The following is a 25,524-nucleotide window of genomic DNA, read 5'->3' on the forward strand; positions in this document are numbered from 1 at the left end:
CCCTACCTGTGACAATGCCTGGACCTTGTCATTGACTGCTAACACTGTCACATGACCAGGGAACGTGACATCGCCATTCTCCAAGGTCACTGGCACAGCTGATCACAGCAATGGGTGCAGAGGAGCAAGGAGATGCAAGGGAGTGCTTGTAAAATAAGTATGTGGGGTTTAGGATACCCTTTCCAGAGTCACTTTCACTTTGACCTGCGAGTTAATGATGATGGCATGTCTTTAAAGCAAAACTCCAGGAATTGCAGCACCTTTAAAAATCTGCTGACTTATAAGGGATTACAGTATGTTCAATGGGGTGTATGCCACCTCATGGACTTATCACTTTTTTATTACTTTTTACTGAGCACCAGGAGTACAGCTATCTCTATACTGCCAGTGCTCCAACACTGGAACTTCAGGTCTCCAATACACTAGCTGCAGAGTAATTTGCAGCCACTTTGCCTGCTACTCCTCTCTTCTTACCCCATCGTGGAAGGACTTGTATTATGTGATCCCATTCAGAAAATACAAAGTAAATGGACAGTGGAAGGGAGGGACATGCAGTGTAATCCCTTATACGTCAAAAGATTTTTAAAGGTGCTGCAATTCCTGGAGTTTTGCTTTAAAGACATGCCATCATCATTAACTTGCAGGTCAAAGTGAAAGTGTTGGATCACCACGATTGTTCTATATTTTAGTTCTGAATGAGAAAATAATAAGTCACAAATCTACTGCAAATAGAAATTTTATTGCATGTTAAAAATAAGGAACAAACGAAAGATGCGATTAACGGTTTATCAAATGCAAATGATATGATTTAAGAACTATGTAAATTGAATTATTCTAAAAAGCAGGTGGGAGCTGCCACTGCGTGAAGACTTGGGAACACCCACGCAGCAAGTGAAGTGAGAATTCCTGGCCTGTATAGGAGTTTCTGGTCAGCAATTGGCTAAGTAGCAAAGCAAGGATGAAATGATAGCACGGGAACCTGTGCTTGTAGTCAGCAACAGCTCCCAAATTCCTGTCCTGACGGGTTATATGAAATTTCAACTTGTATCCTGATCTTTATAAACCACCAACTAGAAAATGGTAATGTGTAGGTTGGTAAAGCCCATGTCCATGCCAACATTTTACCAATCTAAATGCAGCCCATTGTTTTCAATGGGTCTATACACACAGGCACGTAAACTTGTGCTATGTAAAGATTGGTAACATTTTTTTTAAAAGATCAACATTGCTGGTCAGTATTTTACGCACGTTCGACACAGCTCAAGAAAATGCACAATTTTTTTATGTGTGTGTACACGTGAAAACCTGCAAATGCATGCAGGAACTTTCTGCCATACATCACTACCATGTGCAAGTACCCTAAAGCCCACCATAGACGGTTCGAATCTCAGCCAGTTCAGCAGGTATCAGCTGAGATTCCAACCATGTATGGGCAGACAGTTGATCGATCAACTTGGATACAACCAGCCTGTCAGATTTTACATATAATTATTGTTAGCAGCTATTACAGCCACTAGCAGTCATCTCTGTGTTCTCCCAGCGGCGACAGTTCCCACCACCAGGAGAACACAATGACTTAGGCCGCGTACACACGGGCAGACTGTTCGCCCAACTTAGTTTGTCAAACAATCCGACAAACAGTCTGCTCAAAATTTGCATGAGCGGACTTGACCACACACGATGAACGAACAGTCCGCTGAAAGCGTGCGCGATGACGTGAACGGCACGTACGACGGGACTAGAAAAACGACGTCCTATACACTGCAATGCAACCTTCGGCGTGTAAATCCTTTCTGAGCATGCGCGGAACTTAGTTTGATGAACAAGCCTACACACGAGCGGACTGTCCGCTGAAACCAAGTTTCAGCGGACTGTCTTACGGGAATTCCGAAAACTTTGTTCGTCAGACTGTCCGCTGAAACTGTCCGCTGAAGCCCACACACGAGCGGACTGTCCGCTGAAACACTGTTCAGCGGACAAAGTTGGGCGAACAGTACGCCCGTGTGTACGCGGCCTTAGAGGGAGGGATTCCTCCATCAGCACAGTCAGGAATTGAAAGTTTTTCTTTCTTGCGACCCATGGTTGCAAGAAAGAAAATTGCTCCATCTATTGTAAACTTAAAGGGTAACTCCACTTTCGTGGGGGAAAAAAAATAGCAAATAAAAAAAAAGAATAATATATCGTATATAATTGCGACATAAGTCATATTGTCATTGAATGTTATTAAAAATGAACTTTCCTTTCCAATCTGTAGCCCCCATAATTTTCTGTAAAATGCAGTTCAATGTGTCAACCTGGAGGTGTTCTGTATACAAAATGTGTACAGAACACCTCCCAGAAACATCATTTCCTGCTTGTGTGATTGGCTCACTGATTTTCCCAGAAGTCTGCACTAAGATACAAGTCAGATTTTTAGCATCCCCTTAAACAGAAATATAATTTTTTTTTTTTTACTCCCAAGGGGAAATAACATCTAAAGGGAGGCAGACCCTGCAATTTTCCTAATTTGAACCCTGCAAAGTGCAGCAGCCTATTGATAATTATGAAACCACTTCCATTAGATTTAACTTTCCACATGGACACAGACAAACACACAGTGATTTCTTTAGAATAATACAATTTAGGAATCTGCAACAAAGTTTGTTACAATCCTTGTGATGTACACAGATCACTCAGAGGGTAAAAAAACATTTCTCAATAAAAAGTGAAGTTACTCTTTAAAGGATGACGTTTTGGGCATTCTGCGTCACTTAGGCCAAACAATTATCATAAAGTGGAAGATGGTTGGATATGCATTTGATGATGACCTCCATGTTACTGTCTCTTCTCGTCAAAGTATTTATACAGCAAATCGTTCACATCGTATTGTCCAATCTTCACCCAGCCATCTTCCTTCATGTGATACACTGCCGGGAAGAAGAAAGAGAAGTTCAGATGTTGGTTTTGTAAATACGATTTGGGTTCTCTTATCTAAGCATCTTTGTGGTGATAGATCAGTACTTCCAGGGGCGGACTGACAGCTCATGGGGCCCCCGGGCAATCAGAGATTATGGGGCCACATAGTATACACACACACAGTATACAATCACACAGTATACACATACATGTATACACAGACATGTTTCTGTTGGCTGAGAAGGTACTGGAGAGGTGGGGCAGCTATAATCTCAGGATTTTTAGACCAAAAGGATGTCGGTAAGGGACGTTTCAGAGACAGATGTAAAAAAAAACACAGATTTTTACATAATGTCCCTGATTTTAATGAGGCTGGCAACCCTGATGGGGCCCCCTAGTGGCCCGGGGCCCTCGGGCAGTGCACGAGTGGCCAAATGGTCAGTCCGCCCCTATGTACACCACGTATGACACTTGGATGAGGTTATTTTGTATATAAAGCTTTACTCATGGATTTTTTATTTTTTTAGTTTTGGATAGAGTAGGGGAGAGCTAAAACTTATGTAATGATTTTATCTTGGTTTGTGACCTCATTGGGGAGGTTTTACTTCTTTTACTATCTGTGACATCAATGAAAGAAATGGGAGATATGGTCACCAGGACAAGAAGGCACAGACAGCAATAAAGAACACAACCAAGGATCAGGCACCAAAATAAAGAATAAACACATCAAGTAGTCTCTTTGTAAGCACTTAGAACTTGCTGTGCCCCCACACTGTAGATGTAATTAGTCCAGAGGATACACAGTGCCCAGTTGGGGTAGAAAAACAGTTCATTTGGAGTCCCAATACAGTAAAACACACAATTTTATTGGTCAAGTATTGAGTCACATTAAAAAGACCACACTGGCTTCTGTTGGGAATACAATATGGTATAAACACTACTGCCTGGGTGGTTCTGCTGTGGTGAATCATATACCATATATAGCCATTACCCCGGGCCCCGTCACAAGGTGGCAATGTGGAGGCTACATGCCCACAGATGGAGGTGGTGTACCGAAGCTGGAGGAATCCTTACTGCAAGTAGGACCGCTGGGAACTACTTCCGGAAATCCTGGGTAACCACCTGAGTGGAGACTCTCCAGGAGCTGGAGATGGTGCCACAGGGCCATGCTGGTGTTCTGCCGAAAACTCCAAATCACCAAGATCTAGAACCAAGTCCCTTCCGGTGACTCTACAGCAGCAATAATTGAAGATTTTGATGAGTTGACACACAACATCGGCAGCGTATACACTATGGTACACGATGAGTTGGCTGTTTTGACAGAGCACCGTCTTAGAAGGAAAAAAGTTGTCGCTGCCTTGGAGGCAGCCAAGTTATTGGTTACTAGCGGGTGGACTAACAATGTCCACTCATTATATCATGTACCATAGTGTGTACGCTGCCATTGTTGTGTGAAAACAGCCACAACATTGCTGCTGGAAAGTCACTGGAAGTTGGTTGGAGATTTTGGTGAGTTGGAGTTTTCAGCAGAACACTGGACATCCAAGCTTCGGGAGCTGGAGATGATGTCACAGGGCCGCACCGGACATTCAAGCTTTGGGAGCCGTAGATGACATCACAAGGCCATGCCAAGGGTTGAGCAAGGCCAGAGAGGAGCTGTTGGGGATGGTATCAGATAGAACGCATGCCAGAGTATGCGCATATCACTATGACACCACGTTTTGCATGCATGCACTTTCTCAAGTCACGTGACACTCCTCACGAGTACAGATTACAAGGGCAAACAAACAGAAGGGGAGGGGAGAAGCAGTAATAAAAATATGCGGTATGCAAAAAGCCTTGGGCTTAGTGGTACCACCTCCATCCTATTAGACAACAATAAGAAGACATTGTCAGAAGTTCAAATCTTTCCTCACTTCCATTAAAATATATATTGTGTGTTTTATGTCACCTCATTGGCTCATTAATTTGACATTATGGTGCAGCATATATGTTCAGCGTCATCTTGCTGTGGCTGATGCAGTGACACGGAATGGCATAGAACTCCATGTAGCTGTACTGCCCAAGAGACTTTTTACAAGTACTAGTTGAGAGGGGGTTGTTCTGTCCTTTGCAGCCCTCAAGCTCCCTCTGTGTTGAAACTTTCTCTCTCTTACCTTATTACCTATCCCAGGGCCATGGATAAGGGGGGTACCAATGGTCCTCCTGTACAGGGCCCAGGCCAATGGGGAGGCCCAGGCACCTGGGAGAATCAGATGTGATTGGTGCAGCAGGGGGGGGGGGGGCAATTACTGGAACCAATCCCATGTATGGCTCGCTCTGCAGCAACTGAAAGCTGGCTTCTTCTCCTCTCCCTCTTGTTGGCTTTCAGCTGCTGCAGAGAGAGTTATACATGGGATCAGTTCCAGTGATTGCCCCCTGCCACACCAATCACCCTCCCTGTGCAGGATATGTTTCCCCCCTTCTGCCCAGGCCCCCCTGTGCGTGCACCCCCGCACTGCAGCTGGCTTCCCTCCTCTTCTTACCACCGGCAGCTGCAAGGACACAACAGGATCATTCAGGATGGAGAGTAGGGGAAGAGTAGGGGAAGTGTCATATGTCACATTTACCAGCCTCTTCCTTCTCCTGAATTAACACAATGTGTGATCTGTTCTGATCACTCATTGTGTTCACTCATAACTGAAGCATAGTGCACTGTGTTTATATGGGAGGGGGGGGTTCTAGGAGAGAGAGCTCCTGAGACAGACGATTGCAGACTGGGTCTCAGAAAGATCTGGGCCGAGGGTCGGGAAGATTGCTTTTGGCAATGTTATTTGCTGGAGGACCCTAACCTGAAGTCCTGGATATGAAGAAGAATATTTTTATCTCCCTCATTGAGGACCTACCTGCGGATGCTGGGTGACAGATAGCTCCTGGAACACTGTGAGTAATCTTGCTGTGGACTGTTAGATGTGCAAACTGCTAGAAGGAAACTAAGTGCCAAAAGTTGCTATATGGACTGGCCAGGGCCGTCTTTAAGGCAGGCCAAAAGGGGCAGCTGCCCTGGGCCCTATCATTGTTGTGGGGCCCAAATCAGCTACCTCATACTTGCTAACTATGCCAGTTTAAATTCCCTTATCCCTTGAGGTTTTAGTCCCATGCTGTGTCCCGATATCTCAGTTGAAGTTTTGTTACTAATGCTGACCAGCTCTCCCCTATTGTTGTGTACAGATGACTCACCTGCAGACCCTGTGTTTACATGTAAATACCAACATTGATATGTAAATAGCGGCGGCATTCATATGTAAATAGCAACATACCGGCTGCATTAATATGTAAATAGAGGTGGCATTCATATGTATATCATGTCCCTCTGAGGTCATATCCACCATCACCTCTGCTGAATGCTGCCCACTGGGGAGATAAAGGGTCACACTTGAAAGTCATGTGGTCAATAAGGCTAACATTAGACTGTTCTGCACAGGTAAGCAAATTAGTGTAGGGGGGTAGTGTGGGGTGCACAGAGGTAGGCAGAGAATGAATTACAGTTTGGGGTGCACAGGTGAGCAAGAAGGGGATGTATAGAGGTAAGGTAGATGGGTGCAAGGATGAGCAGAGGAGGCAGATAGCGTTAAGAGTGAGGGTTGGAGTGGAGAGAATGGGGGAGGTTTGGGGTGCAGAGGTTAGCAGGGGTTTTGGGATGCAAAGGTGTACTGACAGGGTGGATAAAGATGTAGGTCACGTGTAGAGCATCCCATTCATTTCAATTGGCTGCTTTTTGCACTAGAAATGCGGAAGCAAATCCCTAACCCTTTTTTCAAAATCACAAAGTGCCAAGGTACACATCTTCTATTACATTAGTGGTCAGTGTAAACCCCTATTACATTAGTGGTCAGTGTAAACCCCTATTACATTAGTGGTCATTGTAAGCCCCTATTACGTTTGTGGTCAGTGTAAACCCCTATTACATTAGTGGTCAGTGTGAACCCCTATTACATTAGTGGTCATTGTAAGCCCCTATTAAATTAGTGGTCATTGTAATCCCCTATTAAATTAGTGGTCCGTGTAAACCCCTATTAAATTAGTGGTCAGTGTAAACCCCTATTAAATTAGTGGTCATTGTAAGCCCCTATTAAATTAGTGGTCCGTGTAAACCCCTATTACATTAGTGGTCAGAAACACTGAGGTCAGTGTGAAACGCACGCGTCACCTCCTGGGTTCGGACACTCAGACTTTGTTGGCTGTCATTTGCAATTTTTGGAATAAAATTGTTGGAACGTTCATGATGTGTGAAGCTGTTCTTTTCTTCCAACTAATCAGTGAGCCGTAATGTGCGCTGTAACCTCTAGCAACCACTCAGTGAACGGTAATGATATACTGTAACATCAGGGCACAAATCTCAATTGCAGCCTGATCTGATCCAGTAAACAGATTATAAGTCTAGCTGCTATTTATTGTATGTCTCAGAGCAGGTGGAGAGCAAAACTGCATGGAGGGGGAGGGGGCAAGAAAATGTTTGCCCAGGGTACAATCAATATTAAAGATGGACCTGGGACTGGCAGAGCTGCTGTTAGAAATCATGGGGCCCTGTATAGCCTTCCTGACAGGCACCCACCAACCCCACCTACACCCCCTCACTCCTGAGGTTTTCTACCTACGCCCCAAAAAAAGTTCCTCCTCTGCTCTCACCTCTTGGGCCCCTCTTTTGACATGACGGGGTCTAGTAAAACCAATTTATTAATTTAGGCAGAAATTAACAATAAAGCTGCCCCTGGCTCAGCACATACTATCAAGGCCATGTGGTCTATTGGAGCTGCAGCTCCAGGCACCCACCTTAATATAGGCCCAGCAGAGACGGACTGACCAGTTGGATTCTGCACTGCATGAGATGCTCCTTGTACCTCCTGCAGCAAGGGGAATCTGAAAGTCGGGAGTGATCGGTGCGGTGGGCAATCACAAGCACCATCACCTCCCCCTCTATGACTCTCCATGAAGCAGCTGAAAGCCACTCCACCTCCTCTAGAGGGAGATCGGTGCTTGTAATTGCGCCCCCCCCCCCACCCCGTACTGAGCACCCAAGACTGTCCATTAGATTCCCCCTGCTCTGGCCCCCCCCCCCCCCCCGTGTATGCAGTATTGACACCTTCCACTGCTCCATTCTCCCAAAAAAGTATTGTGAAAAAATTAAAAAAATATAAAAAAAAAACTCCAACAAATAATAATAAATGAAGAAAATAATGAAAAAATGTAATAAATAATTTAAAAAAAATGAAGGGCTCATTCACATGGGTTCTCTTGCGCATACAGTGTGAATTTTTTATTTTATTTATTTCCATAAAAAGGGCCATCAAAATCCTCAGCACCAGGCCCATGATACTCTAATGCCGCGTACACACGTTTGGAATTCTCGTCGGAAAAAGCTCTGATGGTTTTCCCGACGGAATTCCGACGGAATTCGGCTCAAGCTGTCTTGCCTACACACGATCACATCAAATTCCGATCATTTATAACGCAGTGACCTACAACACGTACAACGTGACTAGAAAAAGGAAGTTCAATAGCCAGTAGCCAATAGCTTCTGTCTCGTAGTTGAATCTGAGCATGCGTGATTTTTGGCGTGTCGGAATTGCATACACACGATCGGAATTACCGATAGAAAGTTTTTTCCGTCTGGAAAATTGAGAACACGCTATAGTAGGACAGCTAAATTCTGATGGAGCATACACACGGTCGCATTTTCCGATAAAAATCTCTCATCGGTCTTTTTCTGGCCGCAATTCCGATCGTGTATACGCGGCATTAATCTGGCCCTGCCTAGATATACTGCCCATTCTTTGTTACCTCCACGAAAGCTGGCTGCAGAGATTAGTGAGAAGATTGTCCTCCCATTATTGCTACTGCATATGTACTTGCATATGTAATAGAAAGCAAGGGGTCAACAGTTGATGTTCCAGCAATCTCAAGCAGTTGTGTACCAGGATCATGAGATTACTGACAGAAGGTTGATGGATGAGCCTCTGCACATTTATTGTCTTGTAATAGAGATGAAGGTAGGAAGATGTGTTTGGTGTCCAAATCAAAAAGTCAGATCTGTCTGGGTAAGGGAGTGTTAATCACAGGATTATCAGGTAAAAATGAAGGTGAAAAGCCAAAAAAAGAAAACGAATGCAGCTACCAAATCTAAGGGCTGGTATTGCAATTTTTAGTTTTAGGTACACTTTAGATACACTTTAACAAACATGTCTTCAGTGTTTCTTACCCAGTCTGAATTAAAGTCCTTTGCAATTTCCAATATGGTTCTGGCAAACCAGTCTCCGCTAATTCTGGCTATTGAGTTTCAGACTGAATAAAGCTGATAATGATTAGATCAGTTACTCACAGTTGACTACTCCTCCAGAAACCCCATCACGATGTGTGGCATAGCTAATTGCTCTGCAGCCAAGGTCATAAGCCTCTTCAATGGTCAGATCATAACGGTATCCGCTGTCCATCACACCATACGCGTGCGAGCTTCCTGATCCCACAGAAAACCTATTGCCAGACAACCGCAGGCCATTTTCATCCACATAGTACAGACCAGGACCCTGCAAATTGGTGCAATGTGTGTGCATTAAAGTATATTCTTATCTCAGGAACCACAATGTGACAACTAACTCCAACAAAGTTTCCAAAGGTAATTCAGCTTTAACCCTTTTGCTACTGTTTTTGTAGACATTAAAAAATAATTTTAGGCCTGGAGAATATGTAAAACCCCCCAAACCATAGGCGTGCACAGAGGGTGTGCTAGGAGTGTCTGGGCACACCCTAATCACCATGTGCGATGCCAATTTCCCCTACTGCCCAGGCTTCCCCCGTAATGGTCCCCTGCCCCAGTGCTATTGGCTTCCCTCCTCTCTCCCTGGCTGCTGGGGGGGGGGGGATGTTTCAGGATGGAAAGTGGGGGAAGGGGCTAGTAAATATGTAATTTACTGGCACTTTCCTTTGCTAAATAAACACAGTGAATACATTCACTGTGTTCATTCATAACCAAATCATAGTAAACTATAGTAGACTATGCTTTGGTAAAGCATAAGCATAGTTTTTAAGGCAGGGCAAAAGGGGCCCAACGCAGCTGCCTCATACTTGGCAACTATCCCAGTTTAAAGCGGAGGTCCACCCTAAAATGGACCTCCGCTCATCTGATCCCTCCCCCCCTCCGGCGCCACAATCGGCACCTTTCAGGGGGGAGGGGGGTGCAGTTACCTGGATAATCCAGGTAACTGCACCCACTTCTGGGCTAGCTGTCTGCGGAACGAGCGTAGGTTACGCCCCCGTTCCGCAAGCGCCCGCCCCCTTCAGCAAGTGCCCCGCTGCCTGCTGGGAAACACACAGCTCCCAGAGGCAGCGGGGACCGTCCGGATTGCGCCGCGCGGCTCGCGCATGCGCAGTAGGGAACCGGGAAATGAAGCCGAAAGGCTCCATTTCCTGATTCCCATACCCAAGATGGCGGCGGGACCCGGCAGCCGAGCGAGCGATCGGCTTCGGGTGCCGACATCGCGGGCGCGCTGGACAGGTAAGTGTCACTATTTAAAAGTCAGCAGCTGCAGTATTTGTAGCTGCTGGCTTTTAAAAAAAAAAAAAAAAAACGCGGAGTCCCGGTGGACTCCCGCTTTAAATTCCCCTGTCCCTTAAAGTTTAAGTCCCTTGCTTTGTCCTGATATCTCAGTGTGAAGTGCTGCTACTAATGCTGCCCAGCTCTGCCCTATTATTGTGTACAGATGACTCACCTGCAGACCCTGTGTTTACATGTAAATAACTGGTATTTATATGTAAATTGCTGCATCCGATGGCATAGATATGTAAATAAAGGCGGCATTCATATTTATATCTTGCCCCCTGCAGTGAGGAGATGATGTGCTGTAACCTCAAGCAACCAATCAGTGAGCAGTATTACTGTATAGTAATCTCTAGCAACCAATCAACAAGCAGAAATTTGTGTGCTGTAACATCTAGCAACTAATCAGTGAGCCGTAATGTGTGCTGTAACCTCTAGAGCAACCAATCAGTAAGCGGTAGTGATACACTGTATCCTCTGGCAACCAATCGCAATTGCTGCCTGATCTGATACAGTAAACTGTTTTTAAATCAAGCTGCTATTTATTGTATGTCTCAGAGCAGGTGGAGAGTGAAATTTTATGGGGGTGGGGGCCCAAATAAACTTTTTCCCAGGGTCCAATCAATATTGAAGACGGCCCTGGGCACTGATTGGTGTCACTGATTGGCACTGCTGGGGCTACATTGATGAGCCTGCAAATAGTTTATAAGTGGATTTCAGAGGGCCCAAGAAAATGTTTGCCCAGGGTCCAATTAATATTAAAGTCAGCCCTGGTTAAATCAATGCCCTAGGTGTCACCACAGCAGGAAGATAGGAAAAACCCTCCAATGGGGACACAAACAAGACTAACACAGAAGAGGTCATCTAAACCTGCCTAATGAAAGAATGAATATTAACCCTACCACAGACCGTTTCCATATTCATGAAAAGTCTACTGAGGTCTGAAAAATGAAGTCCAACCAACATCAGAAAAAAATGGTGGGGAAGGGAGGTGGGTTACCTTCTTATCCCAGCCGCAGATCATGCTGCCCACACACAGGCCTGTCCCTCGGTACTGCAGCATCATGTTACACAGAAGTTTGGAGGCGGCAGACACTGATATCCTTGAGTTATTCCGTAGCTGGTATAATCTGAAGCACAGAAATGTTTAGAAAATAAGCAACAATCTATAAAATTCAATTACTGTTTGATACAGTTAGATTCACAAATATGAGTCTGCATTTTAATACTTTATTATTGCGTGTTTCATGTATCTTTCATGTGCTCCCATTGAAGTCTATGGGGCCAAAAAGGCATCAAAGGAGGTGCTTACACCTTTTCTCAAGTTCCACTGCAGAACAATTCCTGTATATTTTATGGACACAGAACCACCTGCCATTGAAGATTATCATATTTTTGTGTGTAATATAATAACTGATACTGATGTATTGATCAGGGGCGGACGGACCATTTGGCCCCGGACCACTAGGGGGCCCTATCAGGGTTGCCAGCCTCAGTAAAACCAGGGACAGTATGTAAAAATCTGTGTTTTTTTTACATCTATCTCTGAAATGTTCCTTACCAACATCCTTTTGGTCTAAAAAGCCCAAGATTATAGCTGCCCCACCTTTCCAGTACCTTCTCAGCCAATAGAAACATGTCTGTGTAAAATGTGTGTACATGTATGTGTATACTGTGTGTGTGTATACTGTGTGGCCCCATAATCTCTGATTGCCTGGGGGCCCCATAATCTCCTATTGCCCGGGGGCCCCATGAGTTGTCAGTCCGCCCCTGGTATTGATGGACGGAGGTCTGGTCTATTAGCAGGGTATAGAGGTATAGGTATTAGTCCAGGCATAGTGGGTGGGCCTGTGGCTCAGTTTAGGGGTAATTACAAATACATGTTTAGTTGCTTGGTTTGAACACATTTTTCGTACACGATAGAATGGAATTTGTAAGACTTTTGAGCTGTTACCACTCTTTTCTTGTCTGTTTGATGTTTATATAGTATCTATAACTTGGCATGTGGTATGATTCATATCAGTTGCTACAATTACAAATAACACTCCCTTGCCACATCCGCAAATATACTTATAGGCAAATAAATAAAGATACACTAAGTCAGATTTTAGAAACAGCGGTAAACACACCGCTCCTTCACCGCTCCAAAGAAGCTGCTGGCAGGACTTTTTTCTGGCGTCCTGCCAGCGCACCGCTGTAGTGTGAAAGCCCTCGGGGCTTTCACACTGCACACAATGGTGCAGCTTCTTTAGGGCGGATTGCAGGCGCTATTTCTAACGCTATAGCGCCTGCAAAACGCCCTGGTGTGAAAGGGGTCTAAAGCATTTGCAGGTTTTCTGTTTACATGAAAGGGGTTGTAAAAGGTTCGATTTTTTTTTTTTTTTGAAATAACAAACATGTTATACCTACCTCCATTGTGCAGTTTGTTTTGAGTGGCCCCCGATCCTACTGTTCTGGGGTCCCACGGTGGCTGTCTCGGCTCCTCCCCGCTAAAGCTAACCCCCTCTGGGAAGCTCTTTCCTGAGGGGGTTAGCTTGTGGGCGCGCTCCCATGTCATACAGTTGGCGTCCATTGAGTCAAGTGTATGACTCGGTCCCGCCCCCCAGCGGCCGCGTCATTGGATGTGGCTAACAGCAGTGTGAGCCAGTGGCTGCGCTGCTATCAATTTATCCAATCAACTCCCAGACACAGTGGAGAAGAGGACGCCAGGGGACGGGCACAGCAGGTGAACGGGCTCAGGTAAGTAAAACGGGGGGGCTGGGGGGCCCATGACAGCAAGGTGTTTTTTCACCTTAATGCATAGGATGCATTAAGGTGAAAAAACACGAGCCTTTACAACCCCTTTAATTGTGAATAATGGCCTCACTCCGACGTTGGTGGCAATGCTTCACACATGTGGTGCAATCACTGTTTACATGTGTGTGCTGGACCTTACGTGCGTGTTTGCTTTCTTGTGTATATTGGATAGGGGTGCTTTTACATTTTTAGACTATTTTTATTTATTTTATTTATTTACACATTTTTTTTCCAATAAATTTTACTGCTATTACAAGGGAGCTAACAATCCACCTTGTGATAGCTTTGGGCAGGTGACATATCCTATTTATGGAGACATCAGGGGTCTATTCAACCCATGATGTCTCCCCTGCTCTCCAACGCAACCAGCCAATCACAGATGGTAACAGTCTGTAACAGCCAGAAAATGACGGCCTTGAAACCGGAAGGACAAAATAATCATTGCTTGGGGAATCAGAGGAGATAGGGTTATGGATATTCCTCAATCTTCTCTGTAGGCAGCTGTCCCAACTGCTTACCACAATCCAGGGCTCCCTGAAATGAGGAAACCATTGCTACCAGGACCCTGGTATCAACCACTTCCCATCAGGACATTTATATATGTACATTGGATGCAAAGTATTTAAAAAAAATAGAAGGTCTTCTATGAAGCTATGCCAAGTGAGTTACCCCCCCCCCCCCCCCAGTGTGCAAAGGGGAAGCAACTCAGCACAGGACCTAGAAGATTGCGGCTATCACTGTAGTAGCACTGACTACTAAAGTGATTTCCAGCTTCTCCAGCAACCCACCGGGTATGATATGCATACTTGCATTGTGCCAAGCTGGACCAATGTAACTATGCAATAACAACAAAAATTCAAATTCAACTTTATTTATTGATTTTTTTTAAGATACACATGATCAACAGTAAAAAACAGTAAAACAAATCAATAAATTAAAAAGTAGCATAATAACTATAACAAGTGATTTTAATCCCAATTAAAATGTTACACTTTTTTATCTCTTTATATTCTTGTACCCCTTGCATGTTAATAATTGTGGCTGAAAACGCCTTAAAATATCCCTTTCTCTGTTAATATTCAGCTTCCTGTGCTCACTCTCATGTGCTCTGTAGTATCAGTCATACCCCTCAATGTAAATGTACTCACATAGACTTGTATTGTTCTTGGTCTAGGCAGATATTGCTTACCTGCACTCTTTTGCAAGACATCTTTGCCAGTACTGGCAATCTGCTGCAGAGCCGGCCAAGGTGCCAAGCAAGTAAGGGTTAATCTCAACCACTTTATTAAATTTCAGAGTGCCTATAAAATAAAAAGTGCAGACAAATCAGAGGACAGAAAAACAACAACATTATGAAAATGAAATATATGGTGGACAAGGAAATATATTACAGTATATGGAAACTTGGGAGTAACTATATATATATATACATACGCAGTATCTCACAAAAGTGTGTACACCCCTCACATTTTTGAAAATATTTTATTCTATCTTTTCATGTGACAACACTGAAGAAATGACACTTTGCTACAATGTAAAGTAGTGAGTGTACAGTTTGTATAACAGATTAAATTTGCTGTCCCCTCAAAATAACTCAACACACAGCCATTAATGTCTAAACTGCTGGCAAAAGTGAGTACACCCCTAAGTGAAAATGTCCAAATTTGGCCCAATTAGCCATTTTCCCTCCCCGGTGTCATGTGACTCGTTAGTGTTACAAGGTCTCACGTGCGAATGGGGAGCAGGTGTGTGAAATTTAGTGTTATCGCTCTCACTCTCTCATACTGGTCACTGGAAGTTCAACATGGAACCTCATGCCAAAAAACTCTGAGGATATGAAAAAAAGAATTGTTGCTCTACATTAGGGATGAGCTCAGGCGTGTTCGCATGGAACACGTGCAGAGCCCGCCAGGAAGTGGTTGCAGCGCTAATCACAGGCAGTGAGACATTGCCCGATCTCTGCAGCCGCACATCGGGGCAATGTCTCACTGCCTGTGATTAGCGCAGCGCTGCGCCCACTTCCTGGCGGGCTCTGCACGTGTTCTATGTGAACACGCCTGACCTCATCCTTACTCTACATAAAGATTGCCAAGACCCTGAAACTGAGCTGCAGCATGGTGGCCAAGACCATACAGCGGTTTAACAGGACATGTTCCACTCAGAACAGGCCTTCGCCATGGTCGACCAAAGAAGTTGAGTGCACGTGCTCAGCGTCATATCCAGAGGTTGTCTTTGGGAAATAGACGTTTGAGTTCTGCCAGCATTGATGCAGAGGCTGAAGGGGTGGGGGGTCAGCCTGTCAGTGCTCAGACTATACGCCACACACTGCATCAAATTGGTATGCATGGCTTTCGTCCCAGAAGGAAGATCCTGTATATATACTGTGTATATATATATACATATATATATATATATATATCATTATGACTTTTACTGGAGCGATCGGTTTAAGATGTATATTAAATGTATATTATACTTTTAAAATTGCCTGTGTCTTAACCCAATATCCAAAAAACGACACACCTTTTTCTGTGAAAAAAATGACATTTATGGTGTCCCATGTCACATAAATGTATAAGATTTAAAGTATTTGTATATGTGCACTCCTCCTTATAACCTGTCACCACTGAGCAGATCTAAATTAGGGAAACAATCAGCTCCCATGCTGAAAAAGGGGAACTGAGGTTCTTAAAGTAATTATAAAGTCTCTTTTAAAAAAAATAAAAAATAACAAACATGTTATACTTTCCTTTCTCTGTGCAGTTGGTTTAGCACAGAGCAGCCGAGATCCTCCTCTTCTCAGGTCCCTCTCCTGTGCTCCTGGCCCCTCCCTCCTATCGAGGGCCCCCACAACAAGCAGCTTGCTATGGGGGCACCCGAGCCGAGTCACAGCTCCGTGTATACATTCAGACACAGAGACCCGGCCCGTCCCTGCCTGATTGGCTAACTGACTTTGATTGACAGCCACATGAGCCAATGGCACTGCTGCTATGTCTCAACCAATCAGGAGAGTCCTGGATGGTTAAGACACTTGTGGACATCGCTGGAAAGAGATGGGGCTCTTGCAAGTAATTAGGGGGTTGCTGGGGTGGCTGCTACACACAGAAGGATTTTAATCTTAATGCATAGATCACATTAAGATAAATAACCTTTTCCCTTTACAACTCATTTAAGCCTAGTACACACACGGACTGAATGTTGGGGCGATATGGGCTCGGCTCAATAAAAAAACGCCAAAATTTGGCCCATGTGTATGGCAGCTGGCCCGACAGAAGCCGGCCATTTGGCTGGCTTCTGTTGGACCAGAATGCTCGAAAAGCAGCAGCTGACTGGCTCCCAAAGGCTGAGTGGGGTGCTAGCTGAGCTGAGCTACTGAGTCTAAGCTGGAAGGGGGAAGAGAGAACTGAGTTGTTCATTCACTGTTGGGAGGGGGAGCAGGAAGAGTTGAGCTTCCGAACCATTGCTGAGCAAAGGGAGCTGAACCAGGAGGGGTGAGCAGGGGAAAGTAAGCTGCTAAGAAAACAACTTGAATGACTTCAGCAGTCCACTCTATCACTCCCATAAGCCAAGCTTCCATTAACTTCTATAGTAATACAAGTCACTTTCATCGATTTCTGCTGCTAAAGTGTGAGCTCTACAAGACTCTGGTCCGGCCGCACCTGGAGTATGCTGTCCAGTTCTGGGCACCAGTCCTCAGGAAGGATTTATTGGAAATGGAGCGAGTACAAAGAATAGCAACAAAGCTAATAAAGGGTCTGGAGGATATTAGTTATGAGAAAAGGTTGCGAGCACTGAACGTATTCTCTCTGGAGAAGAGACACTTGAGAGGGGATATGATTTCAATATACAAATACCGTACTGGTGACCTCACAATAGGGATAAAACTTTTTTACAAAAGGTAGTTTAACAAGACCCATGGGCAAAATTAGAAGAAAAGAGGTTTAACCTTAAACTACGTAGAGGGTTCTTTACTGTGAGAGCGGCAAGGATGTTGAATTCCCTTCCACAGGCAGTGGTTTCAGCAGAGGGGCATTGATAGTTTCAAAAAACTATTAGATAAGCACCTGAACAACTGCAACATACAGGGATATACAATGTAATACTGACATATAATCACACACATAGGTTGGACTTGATGGACTTGTGTCTTTTTTCAACCTCACCTACTATGTAACTATATGTAACTATAGCTCTTTAGCCATCATTCATTCAAATTCAGCCCTATCACACAGTATGTTCCGACAGGAGTTCTACAATTGTGGATCAATTAAATGGAATCACATACTAATATAATTCCCAGCAGATGCTCTTGAATCTACCGCCACTATCACCCCGTGCTGAAACTTGAAAGACAGAGTTGTGGTCCCATGCCAAGGCTCGATCTTCACACCATTGTCTCCGGTCTCCATACGTCGGAGAAACTGTGCTGTCTGTGTAGAGAGAATACAGTACATACAGTACATACAGTACATATATTATAAGAAGCAACAATTCTGTGTCAGCCAACTGTAATTGTTTCCCATGAAATAATGCATCTGCAGGAAAACTGGAATGTTCACCTTGCCTTAAAGTAGAACCCTTGGCTTTAACCACTTGCTTACTGGGCACTTAAACCCCCCTCAGTCTCAGACCAATTTTCAGCTTTCAGCGCTGATGCACTTTGAATGACAATTGCGCGGGCATACAACACTGTACCCAAATGAAATTTTTATCATTTTTTTCCCACATATAGAGCTTTTTTTTGGTGGTATTTAATTACAGCTGGGAGTTTTATTTTCTGCTAAACAAACAAAAAAAATGCAAATAAAAATCATGTTTAATAGTTTGTTATAAAATTTTGCAAACAGGTAATTTTTCTCCTTCATTGAAGTGCGCTGATGAGGCGGCACTGATAGGCTGCACTGGTGGGCACTGATAGGCTGCATTTGTGGGCACTGATAGGCTGCATTGGTGGGCACTGATAGGCTGCACTGGTGGGCACTGATAGGCATAGTTAAAGCGGCACTAATAGGCACAGATAAGGCGGCACTGATGGGCAAAGATGGGCACAGATAAGATGGCACAGATGGGTGGCACAGATGGGTGGCACGGATGGGTGGCACTAAGGGGCACTGATGGGTACCACTGATAGATGGGACTGATGGGCACTGATAGGTGGCACTGATAGGTGGCACTGCTGGGCACTGATGGGCGGCACTGCTGGGCACTGATGGGCACTGGTAGATGACACTGATGGGCACGGATATGTGGCACTGGGGTGCCGCACTTTTGTTGAGGCAGATTGTGGGCACTGCTAGGTGGCACTGTGGGCACTGCTGGGTGGCAATGTGGGCACTGCTGGGTGGCACTTATGGGGGGGCACTTATTTTTTAATGATCTTTAGTGATGAGGGGGCAGGTGGGCACTGGCAGGGGGCAGGTGGGCACTGGCAGGGCTGGCCGTGATCGGGACTGATGTCCCGATCACGGCCGCCGGTGATCGGCTCTTTTTTTTTCTCCTCGCGCTGTCAGCACGAGGAGGAATAATAGCCGATTACCGGCTCTGTTATATCACATGATCAGCTGTCATTGGCTGATAGCTGATCACGTGATAAGGGGTCGGGATCGACCCCTTGCTCGGATCGGTGATCAGGCGAGTCTCATAGACTCGCCGATCACAGAGAGCGCCGCGCGTGCCCCTCAGGGGGCGCGCAGGCCGCTCGTGCACGGGACGACGTCAATAGACATAGTCCCGGCAAAGGAGATCCGCGCTGTAGCCGTCATTCGGCTATAGCGCGGGTCTCAAGTGGTTAATTGGAAAAATCTATAGGAAAAATATTTAAAACGTGTAGAGCAAATTATGTAAAAATGAGTCAGCATCTCTTGTTGCAATGCTCACATTCAATCCGGAACTGTCCCATGCAGTGATCCCATTCTGTCACTTCGGGTTGAATGACAGCCAGCTTCACTCAACCCACTTCCAGAGTCCAGACTGTCATTAACCTATCCCCTGAGGGGACATCATTACACCAGCCTGGGCCAGGGCTGGACTGGGACAGAAATTTGGCCCTGGACTTCATCCAGACGGGCCCACTTACATTTTGAGTGTCCCATCAGCACCCACTTACAACAGAGTGTCCCATCAGCACCACCTTACATCAGAGTGTCCCATCACCAGCCTCTTACATCAGAGTGTCCCATCACCAGCCTCTTACATCAGAGTGTCCCATCACCAGCCTCTTACATCAGAGTGTCCCATCACCAGCCCCCTTACATCAGAGTGTCCCATCACCAGCCCCCTTACATCAGAGTGTCCCATCACCAGCCCCCTTACATCAGAGTGTCCCATCACCAGCCCCCTTACATCAGAGTGGCCCACTGAGCCATCGGCCCACCGGGAAACTCCCGGTAGTCCCGATGGCCAGTACATGCCTGGCCTGGGCTCCGAATATTACTACACTGTCATTAAAGCAGAGTTCCACCCATCATTTCTTCTTTGCTGCAATGGCTACAGTCCCGCACCACAAAAAACATCTGGCAATTTTTTTTTCTAGGTCCGTGTACCTTGTTGCTATGGTCTATTGTTTTTTCTTCCTCCTTTGGGGCAGCAACGATGTACGTAATTTCCAGTGGCAATTTTGCGCCTGGGAGATGTGTGTCATCATTCCCAGGAGTCAATGGGCATCACCCATTGACTCCTTGATTGATTTGATTAGTTGCCATAACAACGGGGCAGGCACTTCCTCTGATGATGCCCGTTGTGATGGCAACCAGATACAATCCCTGTGCTACAGCCAGTGTGCAATGCGCATGCATGAGAATGGGAGGTGCATGCTGGATAGCACCTTATCCCAAAAAACAGTGCTAGTGGGCTTCGCATGCCCACAATCAAGATGGATGCACTCAGCAATGATAAAACAAAGGTTAGTTAAAAAAAAAAAAAAGATGTAATAAAGCGGCGGTTTTTATTACAACATGGTTGCTATGGACAATCTCCAGTTTCCAGGCATAAAGAACAGTTTTTATATAAAACTACATGCAGGGCACTGGGCAGACCACTAGAGACAAAGGGGATGTGAAATTATTATATACAGCAATGTAATCTTTAAGATTACATTATACTGTATGTAATGTGTGTGTTTCACTTTTTGAATTTGGCGCTGTTCTCTGTCCCCGTGCGTCGCAAGGCTCGCAGGGAACGGAGATCGGCTCTGTTATAGATCGAGCGAGACACGGCTCGCTCGTACAGCGCAGGGACATCGCTGCATCCAGGGGACAAGGTAAGTAAAACTCTCCCTGCATTCAGCGATGCGGTCCCGAGTCTGGCTCGGGGATACCGCTTTTTGTATAGAATCTCCACCCCGAGCCAGACTCGGGAATACCGCCAGGGGGGTTAAGCATGCGCCATTCAATGCAGGGCTAAAGACTGCAGCCACCAGATGAGAAGAGGAAGGACCAGTGACGTCATCAGACTGATAAGGAGAATGTTGAAAAAAAATATATTTACAGTATACATACTGTGGTAGTGTGGTACCCCACCAGTATATGCGTCCAGGATTCTCAACCAGGCAGGTTGAGGGGCCCCAGGGTATTTTCTTGTTTGAGAGGAAACTGGCTTTTCAGTTTCCTCATTATTTAGTAAAGTCCACTTTCGGACCTGGAGCCTGGGGATTTCTTATGCCACGTACACACGATCAGAATTCTCATTGGAAAAGCCTTGGATGGTTTTTCTGATGGAATTCCGCTCAAGCTTGTGTTGCCTACACACGGTCACACCAAATTCCGACTGTCAAGAACGCGGTGACGTACAACACTATGACGAGTCACGAAAAATAAAAATGTATATTATATGCTGACTTCTTTGACAAATTGTTCCGATTGTCAAACATCGAATGTCGTAGGTGGACATATGTGTTATAATGTCATATTATACAAACCGCATTCCTTAAATAAAGATTTAAAAAAACAAAAAAATCCCTTCTCCTCTCCTCCCAAAAAAAAAATAAAAATAGGGAAAATGAAAATACATAAATAACTAAATATTTTAATATTACTAATTAAGAAGGGAGAACCAAGGGCCCCGTTTATGGAAACCTTCCCTGGTTCTACCTATCTATACCCCTTCCCTCCCCCCTAGATCTCCAACCAACAATTCGCTAAAAACATAACCACACCCCCTTATTAACCGTGAAAAACCACAGATACCTAAAACTCTGTGAGTTCTTTATTTGATTAGGGGGTGGATCTAGAGATAACTGCATATAGCTGCCGCCCCAATTCTACCCTAATTACCGCATTTCCCTGCCCATCACCTCTTTCTACTGAATTCTAATTATCAAAACCCCTTCCCTCCCCTCTAAATCTCCAACCAACTCACTATGAACAGTAACACTTCTCCTTATTAAAGCGGGAGTCCGCCGGGAGTTCCACGTTTTTTTTTTTTTAAAAAGCCAGCGGCTACAAATACTGCAGCTGCTGACTTTTAAAATAGTGACACTTACCTGCCCAGCACGTCCGCGATGTCGGCCCCCGAAGCCGATCTCTCGATCGTCTCTCGGGTGCTGCCAACGCCATCTTGGGTATGGGAATCAGGAAGTGGAGCCTTTCGGCTTCATTTCCCGGTTCCATACTGTGCATGCGCGAGTCGCGCTGCGCAATGAGGATGGACCCGCTGCCTCTGGGATCCGTGTGTTTCCCAGCAGGCAGCGGGGGACTTTCGGAAAGGGGCATAATCTACGCCCCTTTCTGCGGAGAGCTATCCAGGAAGTGGGTGCAGATACCTGTACTGTACAGGTACCTGCACCCCCTCCCCCCTGAAAGGTGCCAATTGTGTCGCCGGAGGGGGGGAGGATTCCTATGAGCGGAAGGTCCACTTTAGGGTGGACCCCCGCTTTAACCCTGAAAAAACACAGACATTTAAAAATTAAGAATTGTGAATTTATTTATTTGATTAAGGGGTGGATCTAGGGTTAAGGTAACTACATATAGCTACCGCCCCGATTTCACCCTAAATGACTTTGTTCTCTTACCCATCACCCCTATCCCCCTTAACTATATACTTAACCTCAACTTCACTACTATAATCTAGTCGAGAAGAAAAGAGAAAAAAATAAAATAATAATCTCTATATCTTATTTAAATCATCTCCCCTGCCCCTTCCTTTTCCTAAGTGTGCACATTGAGTGATTGGTACCAATCACTCACTGCGTTCATTCATAACCAAGGTGTAGTAAACTGTTTACTATGCTTCAGTTTATGAATTAACAGGCGCCTCTGTCTCCTGTTCATTCACCTACAGTGCAGCTGAGGCTACAGAAAGGAGCTGGGGAATGTGTTTCCTCATTCCCTTTCTCTGTCTCAAAAGTGAGACTTCAGGGATCCACCTACATCTTGTGCTTAATTATTGGTAATGATTGTGAAACGCGTCTACATGACCACAGTTTGGTGTATTTGGTGTTATATTTATGAAACAAAATAAAAGGCAATCGGAAGTTCTGGATGTGCAGCCATTTGTTTCTTCTTTCCAAGTTTCCTATGGAGGCGGGCCGGGGCTAGCACTCTGCAAGATACTCCAATCAGCTTTATTTTTATACACCTGGAGCAGCGGTTCCTTTTCTTGCCCGATTATTAAAAGTCAGCAGCTACACTTTTTGTATGGGTGGAACTTCATTTTAAGTGATGTTAAAGGGGGTAAAAGTCCCCGCTAGCGACCAAATAGCGCTGCGAAAATTGACGGTAAAGTGCCGCTAAAAATAGCAGCACTTTACCGCCGACGCACCCACCGTCCCTATGTGAAAGGGGCCTAAGTGATGTTAGCACAGCAATTTCCCTTGCTGTGCTATTGTGTTCTGACAGGGGACTGCACCCCACCAGGACACACTGATCAGCGCTTGCAGCCATTGGCCATTGGAAATGAAGCTGGTTTCATCAGACCGGCTGTTGCACACACAGGGCAAAAGTTGCCCGGTTTCTGTTGAACTGACCCATACCGGACAATATTCGGCCTGCGTGTACCAGCCTTTACTGGACAGATCACCAGGTGAAAATAAAAAGAAAAGAAAACGAATGCAGCCACCACTTCTACAAGTTAGTAAAATACAATATATTACATTTTTGTTTTTGGGTTTAATACCGCTTATATATATTTAACTCACAATCTGCTATTTATCTGCTATTGATTACCCTAAAGTTATCATTTATAAATGTTTAACCCTTTGAGGACCAAGGGACGTATTTGTCCCATGTTTTTAATTGCCTGTATCATCTGATTAGGAACTTAAAATACTTTTTTTTTTTTTTTTTTTGTGATTTGAGTCAAAATATTAGTTCTTATCAACAAATAGTGTCTTAATTCCTCCCCCAAAAATGACACAAGTGTGGAAATGATTTTATTTATTGTTCAAATACATTCTTAAAGGGAAAAAAGTATAATTATTTTTTATATTGATGATGGTAATCTTATGGTCCTCAAAGGGTTAAAAATAGACAAAAATGTTCAATATATATATATATTTATATATATATATATATATATATATATATATATATATATATATATATATATATATATATATATATATATATAAAACGTATTCATACCTGATATCCAGGAGGAATCGCAATCTCAGTGTTGTGCAGATTGAGGGGGACGGTAGGAGTCATTTTTCCACCACTGATGGGCAACTGCCAGTCCCGGGTATGTGGGGGTCCACATAAACTTAGAAGCGCCATCTTGGAGTTGCTGATTTAGCGGTATTTTCCCTGTGAATAAAATTGTTACTTTTTTAAAATTATAAACTTCTATTGGCTTGAAGATAAATGTGAAATCTACTCTGCAGTTGTACTGGCCTAATTTTCACTTCCTTCACTATCGATGTGATCTGATCTCTCTCTCTTTCTAGCTCGCTTTTTTCTCTCTTCTCTCTTTTTTTCTCTCTCTCTCTTTCTCTCTCTCACACTCTCTCTCTCCTCTTTTTTTCTTTACCTTCACTCTTCTTTTTTTATATTCGGTATATATTTTCTGCGTTCAGTCCTCCACCGTCTTCTTTCCCATACAGAAAGTGAAAGTAGTGTTGTACATCTATCCACCCCTCCCCCAGCCTGCTGCTGCCAGTTACAGTAATGTGAGAATAGAAAAGAATAAAAGGCAGATCCATTTACCCAATTGTCACGCCTGGACAATTCACTTTGTTTGTCGGCTCTTCAGTGGGGCGAGAAATCATAACTGGGAATAAAACTCTCTATTAAAACGTCAGGAAAAGGTTTAGCAAATTTGGAAACATTTAGTTGAGTGTGGCCAGTAGGGATGAGCCGAACACCCCCCGGTTCGGTTCGCACCAGAACTTTCGAACGGACCCCGCGTTCGTAACGAACGTTAGAACCCCATTGAAGTCTATGGGACTCGAACGTTCGAAATGGAAAGTGCTAATTTTAACGCCTGATATGCAAGATACTGTCCTAAAAAGGGTTTGGGGACCTGACTCCTGCCTCAGGGGACATGGGTCACTGCAAAAAAAAGTTTTAAAAACGGCCGTTTTGGCGGGAGCACTGATTTTAATGACAATTAAAGTGAAAAAAAAAATGAAATATTCCTTTAAATATGGTGCCTGGGGGGTGTCTGTAGTATGCCTGTGAAGTGCCACATGTTTCCCGTGTTTAGAACAGTCCCTGCACAAAATGACATTAAACGGAAATAACACCATTTAAAACTGCTTGCGGTTTTAATGTTATATCTGGTTCCTGCAATATGGTTGAAAATCATTCAGAAAAATGGCATAGGTAGCCCTCCCTGCCCATTACCAGCCTATTTGGGTCTTGTACGCATATTAAGGGGAACCCCGTACCCATATTAAAAAAAGGAAATGCGTGTGGCCCCCAGGCCCTATATACTCAGAATAGCAGTATACAGGCGGTGCAAACAAGACAGGGACTGTGTAGGTTTGTTGTGTTAAGTTGAATCTGTTTGTAATTTTCAACTGGTACATTTTTAAAATGTAGCTCCAGTCAAAAAAACTATTTTTAAGCTTTTTGGAAAACATAGGGAAGGGTTATCACCCCTGTATAATTTGTTTTGTCGTCCATCTTTTTTCATCTCACTTGCTGTTGTCTCCTTCCGTTTGCAAGTAGGAGATGTTTGTAAATTGGATGTTTGAAAGTAGGGGCCTGCCCTATATGCTCTGCAGAAATGGCGGAACAAGGTGTTGGTTTTGCCACAACATTGTAAGCCCTCAAAGTGACTCTTGGTGGGCGCTGGAGCGCCCTGCTGTGAACGATTATATCAAG

General features: G+C 44.5%; 1 protein-coding gene across 1 annotated transcript; it reads right to left on the reverse strand.

Moving 5' to 3' along the window:
* Window positions 1-720: 720 nt before the first annotated feature.
* On the reverse strand, window positions 721-24,378 carry PSMB8 (proteasome 20S subunit beta 8). Its single transcript, XM_077484608.1, has 8 exons — window positions 24,227-24,378; window positions 23,842-24,003; window positions 17,550-17,694; window positions 14,454-14,565; window positions 11,469-11,598; window positions 9,254-9,458; window positions 2,015-2,906; window positions 721-1,575 (listed from the first exon to the last, which is right to left on the reverse strand). The coding sequence occupies exons 2-7, from the start codon at window positions 23,971-23,973 to the stop codon at window positions 2,815-2,817; spliced, it is 816 nt and encodes a 271-aa protein (XP_077340734.1). The 5' UTR covers window positions 23,974-24,003; window positions 24,227-24,378; the 3' UTR covers window positions 721-1,575; window positions 2,015-2,814.
* Between the last annotated feature and the right edge of the window lie 1,146 nt (window positions 24,379-25,524).

This window comes from Lithobates pipiens, unplaced genomic scaffold (assembly GCF_037356315.1).
Source record: "Lithobates pipiens isolate NorthernLeopardFrog02 unplaced genomic scaffold, aLitPip1_a1.2 Scaffold_1, whole genome shotgun sequence".
NCBI lineage: Eukaryota > Metazoa > Chordata > Amphibia > Anura > Ranidae > Lithobates > Lithobates pipiens.